We start from the raw sequence: 26,721 nt of genomic DNA, 5'->3' as shown, positions 1-26,721 counted from the left end.
ATAGGTGAAATCAGCTTACAGTGTGAATGCTAACAGGCAGCATGTGGGGCGGGTGCGTGTGTTGGGGGGGAGGGCAAGGAATATCCTGGAGATGAGAGAGATGGGACCTTCACCAGCGACGCCCGAGATGGGTAACTGAGCAGTGGCACAGCGGGAACCAGCACAACTTCATGCCTGACCTTCCCAGACCAGCAGCGATCTCCCTGCTGGGAAGTGGAGACCCAGGGAACGTAGTGCTGGGGCAGGAGTTGGAGACAACCAGGCAGCATAGAAGCTCTAATCTTGTTGGTTCTTCAATAAAGCCCAGTATCCAAATCCAGTATGGGGTGTTTACTCTGTTTTGCCCGTGACAGCACCTAAATCCTAAGTGGCAGCTATTACAAAATAAGTTCTCAAAATATACCTCAAAATATTAGGTCCAAATACACCTTTTATGGCATTGCAGCTTTTGATATTCCCATGTCAGGGATTCACAGACTTGAAAACCAGAAAAGGATGTATGTCGGAACTAATTGTAATCTTCATATAACAGACAGCAGCATTTCCTTGTACTGATCTATTACTATTCTGACGTTCAAAACAGCTAGCGTTTGCAGGGTCAAAACCACTTCAAAGAGTACATGCTTTCTGCTGTCTCATCGAACTCATCATAAAACTCTAAAGCCAATGCATGTGGAACAGTGAGCGAGACAACAGGCCGTGGCTGAAGCAATTCAGGTATAGGCATACTGAAATGCCAGATGAGACTGCAGAATTTTACCCACCTTTAGCCGAAACGACTGCATGTAGAACGTAACCTGACTAGTTAGAAACCCCTTGGTTTATTAAAAAAGTCACCTCACTTGAACTTGCAGACTTTTCCATTTTACTACAGACAAACATTACGGGTACTGGACTTGCTCCTTCTGGGAGCACTCTTTACATAGAGTGAAGACAATTAGAGGAAAGACTTATTGTAAATAGCTATGGGTTGCTGGATTGGCACCTGAGAGAAACGCCTTTAGTCCGGTCAACTGTTATGTGTAGACAGTTAGTTGGCAACAGACTATGCCTTAGAGAGAATCCTTCAAAATTCAATACCCAATGTTCTAGGATTTCACTATTATGCACATCTCCGTAAACACTGCTCTCTGAATTTCCTCTTTGGAAAATTTCCATTAAGAGTTTTTAAACTGAATCCTGTAAAAATATGTCTGTTGTATAGAAGCAGACCTATTCCTCAATAGCTAATTGGAGTAAGACTCTCAAAGGGCTGCCAGCTCTACTCTTCCAATGAAAAGCCTTGGATACAAGAAGGTCTTTCTCCTTTGTAATGTTCCACTCAACACTAACCAATGTTTCTAGAAAAAAGAGGAAAGTTGTAGGTTCTAATTGTGGTTTAAAAGCTTTATGGAGTTTGTGAAATTGTCCAATTTCTGATCCAGTCATGTCCATCAAAAGATAAGCAGTATGTATTCAGAGCAGTAATTGCATCAGAGCAGCAGCTGATTGTTTCCGTGTTTATTGGCCAGAACATCAACATAGCTACTCATTTATACAAACTAACAGAAGTCAATTTTAATGCTGCTTCACAGCATTTGTAGTTGTCAAGCCATTAGCCAACAGTTCTAGAAAATGTTTTCATTTACCTGAGGTTTCACAAATAAGACTGTAGATTTACATACAGTACATTTTGCATATATGTATCAAAATTCTTGTTGGAGAAATAAATTACAAACAATGGTACAAAACCACTCCAAGCCAACCTTTGTTCAACAAGAAGATATGTGTGTGAATTTTACAGTTTTATTTTTTGCATTACTCTTACAGTAAGCAAACTATTTAGTTTATACAAAATAAACCTGGAGTTTTATATAGTTAAAAAAATCATCTTTGGCTAAACAAAGCTCTCTCTATTTTTATACATATATTTATATATATACACATATCAGATATTTTACATGACCATTTAGGAACCTGTACACATACTTACAATAGGCAGAACTTTAAAAAAAGTTTCATAATTTACAAAAAAGGAATCCAAGTCAGAACCAAAACAGTCAAACCCCACCCCCCCATCACCTGTACAGATAAGAAAGTAAATAAACACAGACAAGGAATAAACAACTTCCTAATAAAATACTGCCTGCTTTTTCGAGACAGAGAGGAAGCACTTAAGTGGAGAGAAGCTACTTCCCTCAGTGCCTTCAGTACTGTGCACGTTTTGATCTCTAAGGATATGTTTAAAAGAATGCTCTTAGTAGAGTCTGATTTTTCCACAAACATGAACGCTACTCTGCAAACTGACTAGTCTGAGAACAGACTCAGTTAGATTTAAATCTCCAATAAGTAAACAATTTTCACAAATGTTTGTTAAGAACAAGCATGGGTAGGCACACCAATCCCCCACTGGAATCGCTAGGCCCTGCTGGCGTAGCATGGAAGATGACACTTGATCATCAAAAGTAAACGTTTTAAAAGCAAGCACATAAAATGGAAGACTGCGAGAACTGACATCATCACCTGCTCAAGTCACTCCTTGTAACAGTTTCCAGAGCACTGCCTAAAACAAGGATGATCCCCTGTTTGGCAGCATGACAATCCATTCCATAGGTCACGTTTACAGTACTCCAAAGGTGTCAGTGGCAACATCATGGACAAATTATCTGATGGTTTATTAGAATGAGAAGTCCATCCCATTAGTTGGGGAGGCAACAAAAAAACATTATGCTGAAACTGAAGAAGTGGTCACTGGATTCTGAAAAAAAAGCCAATTTAATCCAAGTTGAAAGGCAATGCACTTAGGTGGGGCTCTTAAATGAAGTCTAACTAAACTCAGCAGATGTTCTCACTGAATAAAGACTACAGCAATTCCGATCCTCAATAAAGAATAAAACCTCAAACATCAATTAATTCATAATACAAAAACCTGTGCAACTTCCATGAATGTTTCTTAGGGGGAAGAAAAAAAACCCCAAAAATCAACTTCTTAAAAATTTGGGACAAAGCATCAATATATAGGAGATGTGTGTGTGTATACATATATACACACACACTTTTAGTATGTACTAGTAAAACTGGAAGCAGTTATAAGAGTTCTTTAAAATAGAACATAATGAATTTCTGATGTACTAAACAATTTGTAAAGATAGATACAATTGCTGTCAAAACATGCCAAGTTGACAAGCTTTTGAAACTGCTTGTTTTTTACAGAAAAGTTTTTCTCCTGGTTAGTAAGTATAAAGTCACATTTTATAAAACTGTAAAGGTCTGTTTCTAAATTAATTTTAAAAATATAATCACTTGTCAATATTTTTTTTTTTTTAACAAAACAGAGCATTTATTATGTTGAAGACCTTACTTAAGTACCTTTCCCAGATGTAATTTGGAGCCAAAAAACATATTAGCCTTTTCCAAACAAAAAAAAAAAAAAAAAAAATTGAAAAAAGTTCCAATACATTTTTCATGGAAAAAAAACCAAACAACTATTCAAAATTCAATACTACGTCTTTTTAAATAGCATCAGAACTGCAAAACATTTTTAACTGCAAGACAGTTCTTTGTAAATGAATACTCATTACGGCATTTCATAATTTAAAAGAAACCAGAAAACTGGTCACTGCATTAATGACTGGCTTCACTCTCTCACAGAGGTTGGGATTCATTTTATTCGACTTAAAAAAATCAAAAAGTTAGGGGTCTAGACTAGACAATTGGCTTAGGTTTTCTCCATTGTCAATGACGACAGATGGGCAGCCTCTAAGATACATTCATTCATCTCTGTTGAACACTGGAGTCATTAAGAAATGGCTTAGATAATGTGCTTAAAGTTGAAGACAAACCCTACGCTCAGTGCCCGATTCTCGCCTTGAAACCCACTATGAGCAACTGACAAAGAAGCAAGAACCACCTACTCCTTACCATCAGAATCCAATTACTAGATAAGCAGCTTTTGGAATTACTGCTATCATTGCCCTACCTTACTTTAAAAGAAAAAAAGGCCTAACTTATTAAAATATGTTTCAAGGTAACCAAGATGACGTACCTGTCTTTTTCCAGGATTATCTACCAACTGGATTGCAAAGCAGTTTTGCATCTTAAAATCATAGTTCAACATCACCATATTCAGTACTTCTGACAAGTTAAGCAAGAGCTACCATTTTCACTTGACTGCACGCCCTTGTCTTTGCTTACAGAACGCATTTAACCAAGAGGAGATGTCACCCCCTTTAAATGATACTGCTCCATTTGTACGTGTGCGTTCTTTCCTAGCCAGTTTGTTTGTAGTTCCCTCTGTGTTATTCTGATAAAGCACTTTGGAGGAAACATGGACAGGGAAGTAAGTAATTAACAGTGCATCAGATTTACCAAACTTAGTATTCTGACTTGGATATCTCCCACTAATCCCACCGTATGAATGCAGTGGTTGTAGTCCATCGTTACTGGTAACAGCTAAACCCTGTAACCACGAAGCAACTTGGTGGTTAGTTTACTTGCACTTGGATTTCTTGAACAGCTTCATTAACTGCTTGAATCTTTCTGAAACCTAATGGAGGACAAAAAAAAGACACATCATTTCCACACCTACCAAGACAGACTGATCTGACAGCATAAAGTTTTTTAAAAAAAGACCACTATTTTGTTTTTTATTTGCTTCCAATAAATTTTAGGATAGAATTTTAGGAGCACTCTTAACAGGTTAATTGGATGTAGGAAGTCTTCCTATACTGTTGACATCTGAAATAGCCTCCAGGTTAATCGCAGAGAGCTAGAGCCAACTACTGGTTTAATACAGGTTTCCTTACAACAAGGAGGAAAAAAATGAGGGCTTCAAGTCAATTAGACTTGAATTTTGCCAGGTATAACTGTAAGATTCAAATGTGACAAAAGCTTATTTTGTACTCCACAAAAAGCACATTATTATTTTCTACCCTCTTGTACAACTGTTGCTTCAGGTATTTATGGCTTAGCATGGAGTAACCTGCCTACTAAGGATTTTACAAAACTGGTCTATAGATGAGAGTCAAACATCTTTTTGTTGAGCACAGCTACAGCTTACATAGCGACCTCATTCAATTTTAAGTTAGTATTTCTTATCACTATATGCATATTTCTATAGCATATCTACCATCCACCAAATAGCTAACTGGGAAGAGTGGCATAAATGCACAGATAACACTGTTTTATCCAACTATCCACACCAACAGCTTCTAAACCCCACAAAGACTCTGTAACGATAAAACACAACATCCTAAAAGCCAAATCCTGAGCACACAGGATTTCTTAACTTACTCAAATGGGTGTTTCTCCCATTTTAGATTTGCAGGATAGAGATTAAGATAGCAATTCAAGACAAGTACAAAGTTATATGCAAACCTCTGGAAATGTTCTACATCAATTTGACATCTGTGTCTTTTGAAGTTTCTTAATTAAACAGTGAAGGAAAAAAGGAAACATTCTCACGAAAAATGTCCTTTCTGCAAAATCCTGGTATTTTTTTCCAGCTCTAATTTTAATCCTTTTCTAATTTATTAAATGTGTGCAAAGGCTTTGGGACTCTCCAAATTACCTTTCCTTATCTAAGCGCTGATCCAACAATAGCAACACTCCTGTTGTCCCTGGCTTATGACTGGACACAGCAGTTTCAAGGTACCAATCAAACAGGTACTGAAGAATCCCTGGACCATAATATCCCTATAATGTACATTTTAAAAAGTAACAACTGGGAGAATCTAAGGTTCTTTTTTCAAGAACTCCCCAACAAAAGACATGAGGAAAAAACAACTCCAAATTAGCAGAAAATCTCCAAAGGTTTTTGTCCAACTGCAATCATAAATGTAGCAACATAGTTGTTATCAAATGTAAGAATGATAACACCTACCTGATTTGGGCTTTTGTTCAGCCTAGTGGCTAAGGAAACAAAGGTTTTGCTTGATGGTCCTTTTCTCTGACATTCCAGTAGAATTTCTCGGTCATCATTTCTACAGCAAAAATGCATTTTTTAAATATTAATACATACATATGTGTACATGCACACAAGCACAAAAATACATACAGGTATATATAAAATTCTGAGTATTTCCAAACTACGGAACATGAGTTCAAACAGCAGCAATGAACTTATGGAGGATCGTCCCCTCTACCAGCACAGAGTAACAGAGTCAGTACAAACAAGTGGTAGCGGAGATTATGCTACCTTATTAGGAAGAGCAAGATTATTGCAATAGAGTTAGCCCAAAATCAAAGTCATCAAAAAGAGTTTTAAGCTTCTAAAGTAGACATTTAAACTTGAATTGAAAAGAACTCATTAATTCACCAGGGGCCAGCAGTTCTAGGCAGACTTGCCTCAGTTTGCATGGCCAGGCAGCGTCTTTCTCCTAACGCCCACCGACGTCCAAAGATTAAACAGAGAGGTGTCTGACTTCTGTACATGGCCCAATATAACAAACATACTCAAGCACATCTACTGTTCACATGAGAATAAAGGACCAGGATACGCTATTCTTAAGCATATCACCAATTTGCTGTTTGTCTCATTAATGAATTTAGGTATATGTACAATTTATATAGACACAGTCATTACACAGTAGCTACTATGTATCTTTGGTTGAAACATGCCATATTCCAATAAATTATATTTAATTTCCTCAAAGAAAAATGTAGTGACTAGTTATTTAAATAAACTTTTTTTTTTTAGGCATAGTTCAAAGATGCACAAAGACTGTGACACAGAAAACCTAGTCATATTCATAAGGAAAACTGTAATAATCTCTTCCTATCTCACTGGTTTGCATGTTAAAAATTGTATTAGCTTTCGCAGTCTTTCTTCCATGAAGGAGTTTATTTTCTTTTAAAATACTACCTAGAAACTTACTTTATATCTGACCTATAGTTCAGAAAAGTCTGTCCTGAAAATTTTAGGAGCCCCTTTATAAAGTGTTGGTTGTATCAAGTTGTAGCAAGAACAAGAAAACCTGCTAATGGTAGTCTCTTAAGGATAAGAATACACCACAATAACTTTGCATGTATCTTCAACACATACAGGCACCTCATTTGTCACTCACATCCTACTAACTGGAAAGTATGGTCTGAATTATTGACTAGTACTTTTCTGCAGATTGAGCAGCGTAGACCCCAAAACAGAAAAAGGTTTGCTGTTATGCCTTCTCTCAGCAGGGGAAATCTTTAGCTGCTCCCCTTTACCCAGTCACCAATGCTTCCAGGCCTTGTAGTAACATCAAGGACTTCCATCCCCTACCAAGCCTGGCTGGAAATTTTGGACAGGAAAGGAAATGGCAGGGGAAACAAAAATTACAGACAGTGCAATATAGTAGGTCTTGTTACCTTAGCATATAAGTTTTAAAAACAAAAGCAAAAAGTACTCTTGTTTTGGGAGATCTGGGTAAGCAATGGAATTAGTTATGATGTATGGAAGCCACCTTCTTTAACCTACCTAAGAAATGACTAAAAATTTTTATGTTCCAATCCTGCTAACAGGATCACATGAAATCAGTCCATCTCTTAAATTTGTTTTACTCTGGACAACTGTTATAGAAAAAGGCTAATATAGACTTTGGCACCTTTCAGCAGTACTCTAAGAGAAAACATCCATCTCGTAAAGCCATCCTGCACAGATAGAAAGAGGCTCCCACTTCACTGTTTACAGAAGGATGTAGAGCTACCAAGTAACTTCAGCCATCAGCTAAATATCCTTTTCTTCCCACTTTTCAGTATATCACGTAGTTTAAAAAAAAAAAACACGTAAAACAATCAAACAGATCAAATCAGAAATTACCTTGTCCAGGAAACTACTACTTCTCCCTTCTTTTTGATGATGTTTTTGGCATACAGACTAGGTGATGATACAGACGAAGCCAAAGGAGAAGAGTCTTTGTTCTGCTGCAACTCATTCTTCTTACTGGAACATCGTTTGGGTGCTGAATTTACCTCTTCAGGTTTCACATCACTTGCATCGCCCCCTTCACCTGCTGATTCAGTTTCTTTTCGTTGCCTTTTTGAGTTGGAATTCTCTCTGACAGCCTCCTTTTTTCTTTTTTTACTAGTTTTATCATCTATACTTATCTGGCACCCTACATCAGTATTTGAAGTGGATTTTGTTTCAAGATTACATTCACCTGCTACAGTCTCATTGGAAAGCTCTTCTGTTAAGTCTATAAATGCATCAGAACACTCTTCCAATTCTTCCTTTTTATCACTGCTTTCTGAGTTAGCTGTAGAAGTTTCCTGAGTCCTGTTATCTGCAGTGGATTCCACTGCAAGGCATGAAGTTTCACTAACAATATCATCTGTTAAGTCTATGTATGACTCTACACTGCATCCAGCAGGAAAAGAAGCTTGAGATCTAACACCCATTTCATTTACTTTTTCAGATACTTTCAATTTGTGTGTCTGACATTGCTCAGAGCCTTCATTTGGGCTTTCAGTGTCATAGCTCTCTGTGTTTGAAGAGTTTCTACAGGGTCCAAGCAACCCAGTAGTTTCTTCCTTTCCAATACTGTTACACGACTCCTTTAGAGGCTGAGGTAAGGCAGGATTTTGTTCTTGTCCAGTGCTGACATGAGGCAACTGATCCGTCTTAACCAGATCTAGTTTGACAGTTTCCTGCACGGTGGCTGCTGTGGCACTCTGACTGTCCCTTTCTTTTTCTTTTTCCCCACTTCTCATTTCTTCTTTTTCATTCTTGGTTGAGGATGCCCGTGCTTCCTTCACTGAAGCCATGTGATCAGATGCTGGTGAGGTAGATGGTACTGCACGTCTGATCTTTACAATAAAATGATCATTGGATTTCTCCATGATTACTGCTTGCATTGGTAGGCTCGGGCGACACTGAAAACCAGGAGCAACAGGCCGACTTGTCCATGATGAAGAACAACTTGATTTACTGCTTGAGTTATCAGATTCTAAAGCCAAATGAATGTCTTGTTCAGTGGCATCCTCCTCTTCAAGAAGTGCATCTTCACTGTAATGTGCGCTGAGAACACCCTCAGGAGTTGAGCTAGAATTGTTCTCAGGTTTTAGGAAGCTGAGGTGAGCATCTGATTTCAAAGGTGATGGGATAGTTAAGGAAACAGCCAAATCTTCAAGGAGGATAGAAGAAACAAATGATTTATTCTTTTGTAAACTGCATTCATCTTCTTTGCATGAAGCTGTATTTGTAGGAACCTCAAACATACAGCTTTCATCTAGTACGTCTGGATCAACAGACATCTGAAGTCTAGATGTTAAAGAGGGAGCTCTTACAGGTGAAACGATAGGCCAGTTAATATCCTCTACTGGTCGAGATTCCACACAAGCCTCCTTTGGAGCAATCTCTTGCACCAGTCCAGCCGTATTACCTCTGCATTTATGACTGTCTAAAAACTGTTTTTCCGGTGTCCTGAATTCCCACTCATGTCTGTCGATACTGCCACCATTTTTTTCCAAGAGATCAGAACCTTGCAATAAGCTTTTGAAAATTTCACCCATTTGAGCATCGCTTACAAGATTAAATGTAAGACTGGACGCTTGTTGTTCTGTGAGAAGCTCATAACTAAGATCAGACTTGTTAGCATCTCTGGATAGCTGGAATCCTTCCTTTTCATATTTTACACCCTTCAATGGAGTGAGAGTGCCTTGCACATTATTCTCTTTAGAGAGGTGCACTTTGCTTTGGGAATTCCTCGTGTTATCAATGGAGTTAAGACATTTCGTAAAGGCAGGTTTTGGTACATCTGTTTTATTTTTCTCATGGTGACACTTAGGTCGTTGATAATCCACAATTTGCTTCGAAAGGATATATTCTTCAGGCTTTTGAGATCTGGCTTTCAGGGACTTTTTTCTAGATCTTTGCACATCATTTTTATGACTGATTCTGTGTTTTTGCTTTCCTGCTCTTTCAAACTTCCCTTCCTCACTCTCATTGCCCACATTTACCACATCACATAGTTTTATTATAATTCTCCTTATCTTTTCAAATAAGTAATCAAGCTGTTCATCCACAAATTTCCATAACTGTTTTTTCATATCTGATACCTGTTGTTCAAAAAGACGGTCGACTATTGCATTCTTCTTAACTTGCTTAAGTTTGGACTCTATAATATCACAGATATTTAATTTTAATGTCTCACCTAATGTAGACATCTTGGAAAAGTTCAAGTATTTTATTAATGATGTAAAATTTATCATACCAGATTCTACAATTCTGTGAAAATGCTGAACTGGGAAGTGTACCTTGAACTTCATATAATTTTTCCTCATCTGCTTTCGTATAGCTCTTAGCATCTGCATGATTTCTTGTACATTTGAAGGTTCAACAATAACATGAACTATTTTTTCAAGACAAGCAATGCTCACAGTTTTATTTTTCTTCATATCCTTTGAAGATCTGAAAGTCTGACTTTTATGCCTCTCTCTGTTCTTCTTTGTACTTACTTTCACAGAAACAAATTTTGCATTATCTTCATTGCAACACACAGTTTTGCTCTTTTGATTCTGCGGACTGCTGGTCAAATTTCGTGTCTCAGGAGAAGCTTTTGGTCTTGACTTTTTTGTCTTTTCAGAGCATCTTTCTGGTTTAGATTTTTCTTCATCTTCATCACTACTTATGATTTCTCCTTCTTCTATTTCATCTGAAGAGATACTCAGCTGGGACTCCATCTCTAAGTGTTCATCAGACATGCTAACTGGCTTTTGATTTTCTTTGTTTACCTCCTTTGACAAATTCTTTGAGGGACAGATGACAACCGTACTTTCAGGAACTAAATCTATAAAAACAAAACAGTTTCCAAATCACCATAAAGAAGACAATTATAAACAGACATTTTCAGAAAAACCTGGAAGATTCTCTTCTGTAAAGTGACCATTCAGAACTGTTTGTTTGAAACTGCCAATGACAACTCAGGAAGTTTGAGCTAGAACAAGTTTGGGAGGTTTGCTTCAGCAGCTGCTAGTTTAATGGGATTTTTCTGAGCTTCAAAGGGCAAATAAGACCTCAACATTTCACCAAAAACATGTGATCTATCTCACAAATACATCCCTTGAAAACAGAAAAATCTAGCAATTTCCGTCAGTTTTGACCTTCTTTCCATTCACTTTAGCAAGTTTTCTGAACACTGCACAAGCTGAATTTTAACTTTAACATCATTATGGACTAACATTTACATACAATACTTGGTTTTCTTTTAGCAGTTTCACAATGAAAACAAAATGAGCAGTACAAATGACCTATTAATGTTTGCATTCAACTATCTTTTCCAGGGCTGGTAAAAAGGTACTACTTAAATAATCAAGTCTTTCAATAAACTAACTTACTAAACAAAAAGAGTACTAGGCACTGTACACATGATTATCTATTTCAGTTTTTGATGCATTTAAAATTACCAGCACTGTAACTAAGCACCACAGCACAAAAAGCTTTTTTTCTCAGAAATGTTGGAGAAACCCTCCAGTTCAGGTTCCTGAATGATAGGTATAGGTACTGACATATGCGAGAGGAAAGGCTAAAGTTCTGCCAAATGTAGTATGCCTTACTCCGCCTCACAAATAAGTTTATTAAATGTTTTATATTTCTGAGATATCATTAAATATGTATTTAAGCATTCTTTAAAATTCAAACCAAATGCTATTTTGTTAGGAAAAATAAGCAATTACAGTCAGCTACAAAGCCGTATGTTACAAAAGATGAAAAGGTAAGCTCATTTCCATTGTACAAAAATTCCACTGAAGTGCATATGTATTGATTAAGGAGATTTGCAGTTAATTTTAGGCTTGCTGGGCACCCTAGTTAATAAAACACTCTTATGTTCACTTGCACATAGATTAGACTGCTTAATGACTCTAACAAACATTTTATGTCATAAAAGAACATATCTAAATTGCTCCCCATAAAAAATGAACTTGTGATTAATACTTTAAAGCAACATTTGAAAATGTTTACTTTATACGGATTCTACAGGAGCGAAAACCTATTCCATCACTGCCTCCATTTCAGTTTTACAAGGATCAATACCTTCTCAAACTAATCACTTCAATATTCTGACAAACCAAAGTATAAAATGAAAGTGGTCAAATTACGGTATTAATATATGTACCCCTGTTCTGCAGAACAGTAGAGAGGTGAGTACTGAATTTCAAGGCCAAGAGAAACCATAGCCTCCTATCAATTTAACAGATGCAGAACATTTGACATGCATATCATTAGTCAGATCACAAAGACAACTAGGCATCTACCTTCAGAGCTGAAAATCACTGCTTTGTAATTTAGTAGCAATTTCTGCACAGGATGGATTCCTCTAATAAGTAACTCAGGGAAACATTACAAAATTAGAAAAATACTTTTATTTGATGTTCATCTACTCTGATCCCAAAGCTCTCGTGTCTCCCCAGATATTTCAAATAATATAAACTGCTGTAGGAATGAAATATAAACTGCTAAAGGAATTTGCACTTAAGAAAGTAGCTGTCTCAAGCACAAGAGACAGAATTCCAGAGTAAACCACACTAAGATTTGCAAAAAGACATAAGGATTATGCTCCAAAACATAAGAACAAGGATTTAAATGCCGCTCTACCATTCCTCTTCTAGTAGGAAAACTAAACTTCCATGAAAACTTTTTGTTAGTTGCAGCAAGATATTACAGGAAAAGTTAAATTCACACAAGCAAAACATTTAAACTTTGGGTCACCTATTTTCCTGTGAGTGCTGTCACCATATTTTATCTCCCTGATATCTTATTTAGGAGTTAGCTCTTACTTCACTAATGGTAAACACTAATGTTGTATTTGTTCTACTTTTTTCCCCACCAACTGACTCACAATTACAAAATATATATAAAAATTCACACTGAAATTTATTCAGATGGAGAGCACAGCCTTCTCTTAGATGACATTCCTAGAAATTAAGTCTCAGGTACTCTCTCCAGCTTTCTCACAAATAAATACCTGAAAGAATATGATCCTAAATAACTTTTGCCTCTACAAGTGCTGAGAAAAACCTAATAAGATCTACTCAGAACTAACCACAATTAAGAAATCTATATGTATTTTTTTAGAAGTTTGTACATAACTCTTATTTCAACCAACTCATCTGTCAGTAGTGACAAACTCCAATTTTTATAGCACTAATGTTCAATCGGCTACAATCTTGACTGCACTCTTAAACAGTTCCCCTATAAACAAAAAGGACCACTATGACTTACATAGCTAAAGAAGAAACAATTTATATTTTTGAGAAAGCAGTTAAAATCATTTCTGCTTTCCACGAACGGACCTTCTAAGCTTTTATGTAGAAAAGAAATTAGAATACACATATACAAATACCTTTGTTATAACTCTTCACAAGAGCTTTGCAGGGACTTTCCATCTTAAGTGCTTTAGCCAAAGGGCGCATTGGGCTGTTCAGTGGGCTGATTGCCTTTGGAATATACCTCAAGTTATTGAGATCAATGCTCAATATTGAGCTGTCATCATCAACAGGAACTGGGTTAGTTTCTTTCTCTTTAGTTCTAGGATACATCTCACCACTAAGAGAAGATGCTGTGGTACTGATTTCAGTTAGGTCTGGCTCCACATCACAAGCATTCTGGTCAACTAATGGTTCATCCTTATCAGTTAACATAGTTCTGTCAGGTGACTGAGATGTACTCATATTAATTTCGCAGATACCATTTTCCTCAATGGGACACTCAACATTTTTGGCAGCCAAGTGATCATCATCCTTCACTACTTCCATTAAAGAGTCTGGTTTTGTTTTGCTAATATCAACTGTGACATCACAGGACTCCAGGTCACCAGAACTTCTGGCCTCCGAGTCATCTAAGACAAGGTTTTGAGAGCCAGGTTGGTCTGCTGAGCTTTCTATGTCAGCAGCTAGACGTATTTTATCTTCCTCTTTCTTCTCCGCTGCTGACTCTGGAACGGCTCCCATACTTTCACTGGCAGGTTCAGATTGTGCCACTTCTGCTGCTGGTATGTTCTCATCCTGCATCACACCCACTGTCACAGGCAAGTTTTCACACTCTGCCATACTCCCTGCCACCTCCAGGGGCAAAGGTTCAGGGTGATTCAGATCCGTCACTGCTGCTGCTGTTGCTGCGGCTTCCGATTCAACCAAATCACAAGCCTCTGCTGCCGCAGACAACGTTTCAGCCTGCATCTCATCAGGAACCAGTACCTCTGCTGCTCCTGGCAAGGCCTGGGGCTGTACCTGACCCACTTCTGCATCTGGTAAGGTTTCTGAGCTCACTTCATCAGTTGCCACTGCTGGCAATGCTTCAGACTGTGCTGGATCTGCTGCTGCTACTTTCAAGGCTTCATTTTCAGAATTGACAGAAATAGGCAGTGCTGGTTCCACATCGCTTTGAGCTGCACTGTCCAGAACTTGTGAATTAGCTTGCTCTGCAGGACCACAGTTAACAGGGTGAGCAGAATCTAACAGTTCTGCCTGCAGCGTGAGCTCTGTACTTCCCTCATCAGTGGCCTTTTGGGAAGGTGTTTTAAGTCCATCTGGTGGAGAGAGACATTGTTTCTTAGCAGGAGAAAGAGTTAAATTTAACTTTTCCATAAAGCTAAGTTTAAAGTCTTTGCTTTTTATCCCAGTGTGATCATCTTTAGTTTTGGGGATTTTATGGTCTTTTAAGCCATCTGCTACTCTGTATGTTTCTTCTAGCTTATAGGACTTGTTTCTCTCACTTTTTGTAACATCTGCACCTTTCTTGGATTCTTTTCCAGACTGGTGAGAATTCTCTTTTGCAACTTTTCTTTCATTTCTAAAATGTCTACTTTCATCCTGAATCTCTCTTTCTCTTTTCCTTTTTTCTTCAGTTCTGTGTCTTTCTGATTTGGAATGTGCTGTTTCCCATTCATATCTACTACTATTTTCCTTCAAGCGCGCGTATTTATGCTCTCTGCTGTTGGAATTAGAAGGTGAAGTCCTTCCTTCTCGAGAAGTATAATCATTTGTTCCCCTGTCTCTCTTGCAGTCAATGTCTCTTCCTTTTCTAGAGTCTTCCATGCGACATTTACGTGATTCATGAAGACTCTTTGAATGTTCATTCTTTGAGTGTGGACTACTTCCTCTACCAGACCTCCTTGGTTGCTCTTGAAGCTTTTCATTTGGTTTATTTTTTTGGCCAGTGGTTTTTTCATCTTTATCATGTGTTTTAATGTCTTTTTTTAATAAATTTTGTGATCTCTCATCAGCATACAATTCACCTCTTGTTTGAAATCTGTTTTTACCGGTAGTTTGTTTCTCCCAGGAATAAACACCCCTTTCTACTCTTCTTTCTACACTTGGACTGCATTTGAGTTTTATGCTCTGACTTTTTTGTTGCAACTCATTTTTACTAGCCTTCTCTGAAAGGGTTTTCAGCTTTTGCTGAGGATCTGAATTACTCTCTTCACTGTCACCATTGTTAGAGTTACCATTGCTTCCAGTGCTCTGATGTACTTCTCTCTTGTATTTGTTGACATTTCCCCTACTATACTGTTCATTACTTTTCATTTCTTTTCTTTCCTTTCTGTTATCCTTGTTGGAACTATGGTCATAGTTCAGTAGACACGTATGAGTACCATCGTTGCAGAGCTCTTCAGGAGGGTATCTCAGTAAATACGGAGTGTTTCTCTTTTCAGAGCTAGACTTCCCGTTGTCTGTATTATGAGATGAGTAACTGTGATATGTATCTTTTGAACAGTCATTTTTCATTCTGTGCTCTGTCTTTATACTGTCACTTAAATCAGAAGGTCTGAATTTTGAATCTTTTGTTTTACACATCTCAGAGCACCTTCCATTAGTTGATCCTGGAAGGTATGTTCTGGTGAAGCTACTTCGATGATTGGGAAATTCTGATAGCCTGTTTATAAAAAGAAAAAAAAGTCATGTTAGTTCTGAAATTTATTTAAACATAATTAAAGCCAAATTGCAATGAAACCATATCTCTCTAAAAATTTTTCATACTTTCTTTCAGCTTCAAGTTGAGAAAAATGTGGGATAAAAATAGAAGTTAAATAATTTCCATTAGCACAAATTAAAAGAATATAATTTGTATAGGTATTTTCCAAATGAAATTCATCTAAAGAAAAAGCAAGATCTGTCGAAAAATACTGTACTGGGTCTAATTAACAATTTCAGTAATTCAAATTAGTATTTCATTGTCCAGCAATAAAGAGAGCCTTCCCCTAGGAAAATAAAGTTGTTCTTTACAGCATTTGAAGTGATTTACAGTGATTTTAAAAAAAAAAAAAGAGCAATTCAATAGTTCACTATTTGGTAAACTGGCAACCAAAAGAATAGGTATAATGTGACTGTGCTTACTCTACCCAATAAGCAAACAAGCTACCATGTTTGGAACTTGCTGCAAGCTACAGAAAACAAGTAGTAAATTACAATAATCAAGCCTCATCAAGGCCACATGCTACTGCTGCAAGGTCATCATAATAAAAAGAAAAAAAATTAAATTAAAAAGGGCACATGTAGCCTGCATGGCCTGAACTCTTAGTCATTACTAATAGAACTCATCAAATTTACCTCACCAGAAAAAACAACAACAACAAAAAAAACCCAGACAGACACTTTTCTGCCATATTCAACCAAACATTTCATTAAAATTACATGGTTAAAGGCAATGGCAACCTTCTTAAATACTCTCCACTATGTCAAAAGAATGATTGTGTCTAACCAATGCAGAAGTAAACAGAAGTAAAAGTCATACCAACAAATGATGGCAGCAAACCACCAAATGTATGGCTCCTTTTTAGAGAGTCAAGGACAAAGGGGCTGCTACACACAGACATTCGGTTTTGGCCTGAAATTCTACACTGATTCAGTGTCCAGTTATAAGGTATCAGTTCAAGTGTAAAATAATTCTGTATTTATCTCCAATACAAAATGGGGTTGGTTTTACTTTATAAAACTGAACACTTCCTATGGGCTGATACAGTAAATTTAAATATCTAACGATCAGCTTATACAACTGGCTGTACTCCAAAAATGTGACATTGTGATGTGAACTGAACGTTGAACTAAAACAATGCTACAGCTGTTGTAATCCAAAACCCTTTCCTGTGCTTTAGGATGGCTATTAAATCTGTATATGTGTGTGATGAATGTAATTGTATCCAAGTAGGGTTTTTGGGTTTTTTTGGTTTTGTTTTTGTTTTTGGTTTTTTTGGTTTTTTTTTTGAGATAAGCACTATTAATTTCCCTCAAAGATAATAACTTTGAAGTAGTCTTTACAGATACGTAGATTGCTTAAGATGAGCTAATTTATTACAGACCATGCAGCAGAGAAGGCATGCTTCGAAGACCTCAAAGCACCACTTTCCCCACAATTTTCCATGATGGATGCCTCCATAATACCTAGATCAAATACCTTGTTCAGAAATTTTCATTACCATCAGAAGATATTGCAACGGAGTTTCCAAACTCTTTAATGAGGGTGAGTATTCAAAACAAGAAAACATTTTTCAAACTATTTAATTTAAAACCCAGAATACTACATTCAAAGGTGTGAAAATGACAGCTATCGTGTGAAAGCCAATCAACTGAAAGAGTTACACATTTTAAAACCTCTTGACCTCCATCAGATCACACCTGGTAATTTTCAGTATTTAGAAAAAAAATTACTTCGTTAATATGCATATAGCCTCTAGCACAGTAACATCAAATGAACATTCGTCTTTATGACACCTTTTGGTGCAAGAAAATATCAAATGGTCAAACTGAAACACAAACCAACCAGTGATGTGGCTGATGTCACACAAGTGACAAGCAGGTGACCTTGTGATAAGCTAGGGGTCCTGAATCTTGGATCCCTGCTCTGGTTTCAAGCACTTCAGAAACCTTAAACTCAGTTACTCTCCAATCCATACTTTAATATTTTCAACTCCTTACAGTAAGATTAGTAGTACACAGAAATTACAAAGACTTCTCTAGCTGCTGTCCCCCACTGATGGAGACAGGGCTTTTATATCTTGCCATGAAAACATTATATAGTCTCTTTATTTTCATTTGTTGTTTGGAATTTATGTCTGAAACCATAAAATAGACTAGTTCTGAAGCTGAACTGTGTAACATAATATCTGCTTTGAAACATGCAAGATGGTTAGATAACCCACCAGGAACGGGTGATTAAACAAACCAAGAATTCAGGCAAATGGTCACCCTTTGGATTCCTCCTTGTTTTCTTAATTAGAAACCAAAGACCTCATCAAGCAAAGAAGATACATACCTATTTCCTCTGATGGTACCAGTACTAAACCACACAAGCAATTATTTATTAAGTAATGATTTGCTTCACTAGTTTTACTTAAAATACACACAAAAGTTTCTTACAAGTGTATAAGCATCATCAGACAAAAAGCATGTTTTCAGTTCCACTGTCTAGTTGTACCTTTGATGGAGATTACTGATCTCTTCATCCTTACGGTTAATTTCCACTCTTGCTGTTTTGATAAGTGCTGAAATATTCTTTTTGAGAGCTTGGTTTTCATTCTGTAGAATGACATTCTATTTTAAATATGTACAAAAAAGAGAGCGGGGGGGGGGGGGGGAGAGAGAGGAAAAAAATGATAATTAGCTTGGGTATCCAAACATGTAATGAAAAACAGTGCAAGACAACCATTTAAAAAAGTCCCATAATGTGCAAACTGACAGTAGAACATATGGAAACTGTTTTGGAGAAGTCAGAATTAAGTCAGAATTATTGAGATCCAGAGGAGCCCTTTTTTTCTTTTCTTTTCTTTTTTTTTTTTTAAAACATCACTCACATTTATGCTCCTGTTTGTGTTCCTGGTAATCATTTAAGATGTTTTAAGCATACAATTTATTAAAACTGAAATATGCCATAAACCCAGTAACCATAGAGCTAAAAAAATCATAATCTGCCCCTTTGCTTCATTCTTTTACTCAACTTATTGCTTTCCTGGTCACTACGTCAAATGAGAGATGTAGCTTTTAAGCACTTTCAGAGAAAGAGGGAAATTGTGTTTCTTTCAAGGTATCAAAACTTTGGGTGCTCTATCATTCTAACATTTCTAGATATGATGTTCTAGAACCCTATCTGTCAATCCTAGAGATAGCCCCTTCTTTAATAATTGTCCTCAGCAAATCCTGCTCAGAAAGGGAGACAAGTTTTACAGAAAACAATACAGGAGTGTCACAGGACAAAGCATAGAACCATTTCAAAGCATAGAACCTTTGGGACTTATCTGTAATACTCAGTCGAGCGTGTTGCAGAATTGCCCAAGATAATCTAACTATATAGAATGGCACAGCATGGGGATACTAGCTCAAGTTGAAGAGCAGTTCAGCCTTATCAAAACGGCACTATGCTTAAAGCAACGCAGACATCCTCCTCCAGTTCTAATGACAGCTCAGGTACTTTTGCAACCCTCTCCCTAGTGCATTAAAGACCTATTTTTTAAAAAACAAGAGAATCGGATACCTTTCTGATAGCTATTCATTTGACATGCTTATTTTCTAATTAAGGAGACAGAAGATACTTTTAAGCAACTAAAGTCTTACTGCATGCAACATCGTGAAACAAGTGAATTTACCTACTGATTTTGTCAGTAGGCTATCCTAGCAACTATCCTAGGCAGAACAAGCTCCTAAGACCTACAGAGGTGCTTTACAAACCATCCACGCAATGGATTAATTCTGGAAAGCATATAAAATTAACTCTCACTCAAAGCAATATTCAGTTTGCTTTACATAAACTTTGACAATGCTGCCCTTTGAACTACAGTACCTGTGCCTGTATTTCCTTAAATTTCTTCATCAACTCTTTAATTTGCTGCTGACATTTTCCATATTCTGCCTGCAACTGTCAAAGAGAGAAGAATTCACAGCACAAAAGTGGACTTAATTACACAGAAAAGTTACTCCTCTAGATGTATAGTTAATTAACACAGTAATTTATATTACAAAGCTCTGTTTTTTTCCAAAAGTAACATACTAAAGCCATATTAAAACAAAAAGCTTCAATATGCTCCAACAGGTGTACAAGTCTCTAAAACATCACAAACACTCAGATAAGAGGAAATCTATGTGTGCTTGCCCAACCATAATAGGCTAGAGAGCAACAGGAAGCCATATTATTGTGAAATTAAAGACACAATTTTCGAGGAGCATGAGTACTCAGAGCCCTACAGATGGGGACTTGTTTGTCAGATTTTATATAATACAAAACAGATAAGGAAAAACACAACAAAAAGTTACTACAAACAAACCTGGACCACAGAAATAGACTGCAAAGGACATGCTCCTGTTGACATCACAAAATTAAATAAAATACATTTGGCACGAGCCCTTCTTTAAAAGTAGATGATGACAAAATTTTCACAGAAGAATGGACAACTGCCTTATTGTCATACTTGTCAGTCAACTGCTTTCAAACTTTCGAAGTGACATTTTCATCACTTAGTAGATTCCTGGAGGTTTTGCTCCTGCTTCTTCTATAGTGCATTATATCTGTGGATGTCTGTCCCTTTTACTCCAAAGCTCAAGTTAGTTAAGATGTGCCTTATGGACGAGGACAGGTGATGCAACATGTATAAGTGTTCTGCTGATTTGCTAGAAGCAGTTTTCTACTGCATGGTTGTCTTCAGTCTCAAGGACAAAACTTAATGACACATAAGATTAATCCATGACCTATCTGCTTTAGTCTGGTAAAATTTGTTGGGAGAAATGTCAAGACTAGCTTTGTATCAGTTGTCTGAACAGATATTTAACTAGAAGGAAATTATGGCGCATTTTCCCATAATGTAGCTGATACCTGAACTGCATGCAAAGGATGTTAAATGAGAACAGACCATGTCACAGTGAGAGATTCACTTATTCTGATAAACTTGTTGACATAACAGTTTATTAGCACACTCTTGTTTTTACTTATTTAAAAAGTTTTTTTCAGTACTTTTTAATAAGTGTTTTTCCAATAATGTAGGCATACTGACAACATCTTTTTCACTTTACACAAGAAAATTTGGAACAAAAAACCTCCAAAACACCACAATTATTTTTGTCACATTAATACACACCTCATTATAGGATGCTTCCTTTGCAGTCCCTTCTTCAATTAATATTTCATCAAATAAATTCAAGCTGTTTCCAGCTGGTGTAGAATTTGGAGCAGAATTGTCTGTAGAAAGAAAATCAGTTACATAAAGAAAAAGGTATTTTTCTAGCCAGGTTGCATTGTGTCACTGAGGAAAACACATGACCTTATCCGGAGAAATTCCTATCCTGAATTTCAACATTTATGTTAGTTTTACGGAAATACTTGATACAATTTACATTGACATAAAAGGTAAGGATGAAAATTAAAGTTCAACTGAAAACATTGTCAGAATAGAAAAATTAAGAGATATACAGGACACATAACAACAAAGATGGGTGCATTTTATGACTGTCTAATAAGTTGTTTTAAGTCAAAGGAAAGCTAACTCACAGTAAATCTACCTAATTTAGAAAGCAAGAAGGGCTACATCTTAGCAGTAATCTGAGGTTCTGCAATTCCAGAGCCAATAGATAGCAGAAAGCTAGAATATGTGCAACCTACAATTCATTCGGCTTTTGGCCAGACTTCACCTTGGAAACATTTGCAGTTGAAAAAACATTATTGAGAAAAAGAATACTCAGATGCCAGTGACCTACACATTCACAAACACAGATCAGTCAATCAGAATGAAATGGGAGGAGGAATGGAGCTACTGTAGAGTTGGTATGGGGTTGAATATCATGCTGCTTGTGTTGAATAAATGTTCTTTGCTGCTTCATATTCCTTCACAAATGTAAACTTCCTTGCTTTAGTTCCAAGAAATGGGATAAAAAAACCCAAACCCAACACCCAAACACCCCAATTATTTAGGTAACGGTGTTTTTTTCTCAAATCAACCTGCGTGCTCTGTTCACCAAATACACGTTACTGACAGGACGCGACTTATGACACCTCTGAAATACAGATTAATTTGCAGACAAATAAATTAAGTTAGCTATCAAAGCTCTGTTTCAATCCTTTGGACAATACCATAATGGAAAGAGTATTATTAACACAATGCAAAATGACATGCAAATAACATCGTATCTGCATATAGCAAAAATCTCACCAATCCTCTTTTTAAATTAAAAAAAAAAAAAATCCCTCAGAACTAGACTATATAAAATGTTTGCTTTGCATTAAATTATTCCTCCTTGCATCTTTTACAGTTACTAAACAATGCATCTCAGTATGTGAAATACAGACTTAGAGAATACTCTTATATGCTGTAACAAATATAAAATGGAAAGCGAGAATCAGATATATAGATGCTTTATGTCTGTAGGATATAGTATAGCCCTTCCATAAAAATTCAATGGCCTCACAGTAGTAAGGTCAGTAAAGAAACACTTGTTTAAATACTAGCAACAGCATTTCATTGAACAGTACACTAAGACTCCTAAAAAAGAACACATGCTGGGTCCATTTCTTTCTTACCTTCAAAGAAGTTAAAAGAGGAAACTAATTTACATTAGCATGTGAAATTATTGAGAAAGTAACAAAAGGTTAAAAGGACCTACTGAATGTACTGTATCACACATAAAGTATGTTTTGGAACTCTCACTGGGGATTTAGTGATCAGTGACTGTTGGTTCTGGTCCTGAAGCTACTTAAAAACCACAAAAGAAAGGCGCTTTTTCCAAGGTAAAATGTCCTATATCAAGGTATAGAGAAAATAGCTGAGGTTTCTCTGCACCCCTTTATATGCCCAAGTCTCTTAACATAGCCAGTATCACATGAAAACTGTCTTATAATCATCCAGCTAATAGATTTAAGAATTCTCTGCTGTATTTATACAGTGTAACATATATGTCTTGAAGTAGCTCACTGAAGCATATGTTACACCAGCTAAATGTAAACTTAAAGCTAACTGTTTTTTTACTTGAAACCAGCCTAAGAAGCACAGAGATGCTACAATGCTGCAAGCCAAGCAGCAAGATACAATCAACCTACCAGGAACTGTCAAACCGTTGTCCAAGCCATCGTAAATATCCACTGAGCTCTCATCACCTTCCTTGAAGGGGGAAGCTTCAGCTAAAGCCAAAAAAAAAAAAAACAAACACAAAACCAAAAAAGGCCAAAGTAAACGTTTAGTAAACTCTAACCTCTAACTTTCCCATAAAATAAGCGTAGCTATGATCCTAGACCAGTAGAGAGTAGTAAAAGTAGTAGCACAGACTAGTAAAACACAGGGGAATTTTAACCAGCAAGCTGCTGCTACTGTGGAGAAAAGATCTTTAGTCACCAGAGAGCAAAGACAATCTTGTAAGATGAATTCCTAAATATTACAAGAACTGTGGAGGAAGCAAATGGCTTTAAGTGCAAATAATATTTAAAATTATAAGCTAAGTCAACTTGATCTGAATTTGAAACTGTCTTCTAGAATACACTGAATACAAAAGTTACACAACTCAGAAACAAAAATAAAAAAATTAGTATGATAAAACCAGTATTGCTGAAAGAAACATTTCTTGCTAAACAGAAAGTATTGTAACAGTCTGTATTGTAATTCAAAGAATTTGCTTTAGTATTGCCATCTATTCACATACTAACTGGTTCTGTAAAAGTTTTTAAATCTAAATCTCCTGAGTCTCTCTTCATGTCTTTTTCCAATGCGTCTTATCACTCTCATCTCCTCTATGTGAATCTCTCCGGTTCTGCAACAAATATTATTACTATTAAAAAAATATCAATATCCACAGTCCTTCTGAGGCTGGGAATCTCACAAATAATAAGCCAGATTAATCAACTGGGGAGCTGGAAATAATGTTAGAGTACCTTGATCGCTGGTACTACACCAGATGATAGCACATTTGCTCTTACAAATAGCAAACAAAGGAACAAACCTCCTAACACATCCAAATACATGCTTCATTAAGATACAGTGAAGGTTAAATTATACACCGTAAAACACAGGGGAGAGGCCAGTTCCAGGCATTCCCTCAAAACATATCAGAAATCCAAAGTACATAGTTATGGTTTAAAATCCAAACGTACTAATGAGATATGGCTTACACTGATACTGTGCCACAGCCATTTAATTACAGTTGAAGCGCATCAGTATTTGTCCCAACTTAAATTGTTTCCATTTCGTTTTCTACGTTATTTTTGGACCTATTTATTTTCATAAGACTGCTTGTGTTATTTCACTGCAAAACAGAAAGTAATCTAACACATCTTACCACCGTAGCGGATATCAAACAGTCCCAGTCCATTCTCATCTGTTGCCATGATACAAACTCCCTATGGCTTCCCCATCTATGAGCAAAATATCAGAGGAAAGACAACAGATTAATTGACAATTTCAGAACATCATCATAAACCAGAAGTATCTTGAAATAAGTCAGTTACACCTGAGCTACCTGTGGCCCTTGCTCTTCAACAAAATCCAACACTAGAATGAGAAAACCCTTACATCAAGATAACAAATGTAGAGCTCTATCAAGAAAAGTAAGAAATTATCTGTCCTGTAAATAAGCATTCTGAAGAAGATCTTCAGCTTTATCTTTTATTCACGTGTAACAAATAAAGATCCTAGAAAGAAATTTTGGTATGAAAACGAGTACCACGTTCTGTGAACAGGTTATCTGAATGTATATCTTAACCAGTTAAAATAATCTGATTTGGTAATTCTGATTTCTTTTCTGCTGACCATTTACAAGCAAGTTTCCCCTATCTGACACCACCAGCCAAACCAACAACGAGCAGCAGCAGGCAAGAAACATTTCGCCTAGCAAGGCAGACAGCGATGGTCGGCCACAGGACGATGCTGGGCCACAGGATGTACAGTATCTGCCACAACAGCTATTGCAGAATGACTTTACAAGCACACACGCTTGTGGCACCGATACACAAGCACCTCTGAAGTGAGAGCAGCAGCCTGCAACACCAAGGCACCCACCGCACGGAAAAGAGCACAGAAAAAAGCTCGGGTGCCGGGGCAAGCAGAGGCACCGACTAGTGCCGAGCAGCAGCCTGCCAGTTCAGAGGCAGCGGCCCTTACCCACTCCCCAGGCCTCACCCTCCCTGCACAGGCGGGAGGGGGCTCCCGCCCGCCCCAATTCCTGTCACGGCGGAAGCGCCCAGGACCTCTCGGGCTCAGGGCGGGAGAGCCGCCCTTCGTGGCCCGGGAGCGGCACCCCAGCTGCCGCCGCGCGGGTGGCACCCCGCGCCCCGCAACCGCCGGCGGACCAGGGCGGGCAGGCTGCGCCCGGGGGGAGGGGCCGGCAGGGCGCCAGGAGAGCCCGCGGTGGGCAAGGCCGGGCCGGGCGGAACCGGGCGGCGGGATCCGTGCAGGGGTGGTGAGGGAGGGGCGCGGCACCCGCGCGGGGCGAGGCGGCACCGAGCCCCCCACCGGGCCGGCGGAGGAGGGGAAGGGACGGAAGGGAAGGGAGAAGGAAGGCCCCGCTCGGCAGGCCGACACGGCCCGCGGCCCTCACCCACCGGTCAAGCCGCCGCGCCGCGGCCCGCCGCCCGCGACACCCCGCAGGTCGCCGCCGCCGCCGCCACTGGTCCCGCAGGCCGGGCGCCGAGTGGGCGGGGCTCCCGGTCGCGGCAGCCAACGGCCGCAGACGCACGACACGTCCCCGGCCGCGACGTCAGCAAAGCCCGCCCCCCGGCCCGAAGCAGTTGGCGCCAAAGCGAGGAGCGCGAGGCGGCCGCCGGCGCCCCGCCCCGCCGCCCCGCCCCTCCCCGGCCGCGCGCCCCCGGCCCGGGCCGGCCCGGCCCGGCCCCTGCTTCAGCCTCGGCTGCCTCGCAGCGCCGCCGCCCTCCGCTCGGCCCCGAGCGCGGGAAGCCGGGCTGCCCCCGCAGCTCTGGGCGGGACGAGCGAGGCTCCTCCCGCCTTCGCCTGCCTCGCGGGCAGAGGGGCTCCGGCCCGGAGGCGACCGCGCTGGTCACGCAGCCCGGTGCCGCGGCCACCCGCCCTCCTGTAAAGGCTGCGGTGGGTGGAAAGGGGAGAGGAGCGGCCGCAGGAGGCTGCCGGGGCTGTGGCGAAGGGCACAGCGGCAGGAGTGACAGGCTTGCTCACCTGCTGCGAGTTGGGCGCGGAGGGCCGTGCCCCGCTGCTGCGGTGGGGTGGTCGTGAGGCAGCTCCGACGGCTGTCCCGGGAAGCCCGAGGTTTAAGTCCGGCTCCTGCTCTCGGCGAGCCCGCTGCCAAACCCCTCTAGAAGCATCGTTCGTGCGTTAGATCCGCACTCGGGCTTCGTGAGCCGGCTGCGGCCGGCGAGGGGAGCTGGGGAGGGTGACGTGGAAATGCTAACGTAATGCCGGCCTCCTTCCTCCTGAGCCTGAAGCACCTGTTTGGGTTAGTCACCGCCCGCGCTCGCCCTCGGCCAGGACTCTGACCGACACCGTGGCCTAGATTTGAAAGGCTTCGGGGCAAGCACCGTGGCCTGTGGCCCCTGACCAGGCCCACTATAGGCAAGTCCCGCAGCAGTAGTGGCAGTTAACTCCGTGGGAAGCGGGGAGGAGGGCAGGACGAGGACGCAGCAAGGGAAGCCCTGCACACGCCAGCTTCCAGCGCCGTGAGACAGTGGGAGAGATCGGCACCGCTCCCGAGCGGAGCCATCCCCCGCGGAGGGGGCGGCTCCTGAGCGACTACACCTCCCGACATGCAGTTAGGCGCCGCTGGCACGGCGGCCGTGCGCCGCGCCGCGCGGTGCACGCTGGGAACTGTAGTTTAGCACGGGCGCCGTCACGTGAGAGGCGG

General features: G+C 39.3%; 1 protein-coding gene across 3 annotated transcripts; it reads right to left on the bottom strand.

The window, feature by feature from the left end:
- Positions 1 to 1,472: 1,472 nt before the first annotated feature.
- On the bottom strand, positions 1,473 to 26,586 carry CASP8AP2 (caspase 8 associated protein 2). Of its 3 annotated transcripts, XR_012041421.1 has the most exons (11): positions 26,040 to 26,586; positions 24,193 to 24,268; positions 22,964 to 23,044; positions 21,012 to 21,112; positions 19,724 to 19,798; positions 18,365 to 18,480; positions 13,296 to 15,826; positions 7,775 to 10,742; positions 5,861 to 5,960; positions 4,348 to 4,525; positions 1,473 to 2,737 (listed from the first exon to the last, which is right to left on the bottom strand). XR_012041421.1 is itself a non-coding variant. In XM_072855482.1 (10 exons), exons 2-10 carry the CDS (start codon positions 24,239 to 24,241, stop codon positions 4,469 to 4,471), a joined length of 6,078 nt encoding a protein of 2,025 aa, XP_072711583.1. In that variant the 5' UTR covers positions 24,242 to 24,268; positions 26,040 to 26,586; the 3' UTR covers positions 1,474 to 4,468. The 3 variants fall into 3 exon arrangements, 2 of the variants coding, with proteins under 2 accessions (XP_072711583.1, XP_072711584.1); XM_072855482.1 differs by having other exon boundaries at positions 1,474 to 4,525; XM_072855483.1 differs by lacking the exon at positions 26,040 to 26,586 and adding an exon at positions 25,454 to 25,570 and having other exon boundaries at positions 1,474 to 4,525.
- Between the last annotated feature and the right edge of the window lie 135 nt (positions 26,587 to 26,721).

The sequence above is a fragment of the Ciconia boyciana genome, chromosome 3 (genome assembly GCF_034638445.1).
Source record: "Ciconia boyciana chromosome 3, ASM3463844v1, whole genome shotgun sequence".
Taxonomy (NCBI): Eukaryota; Metazoa; Chordata; class Aves; order Ciconiiformes; family Ciconiidae; genus Ciconia; species Ciconia boyciana.
This window is presented reverse-complemented; position numbering and strand designations above follow the sequence as displayed.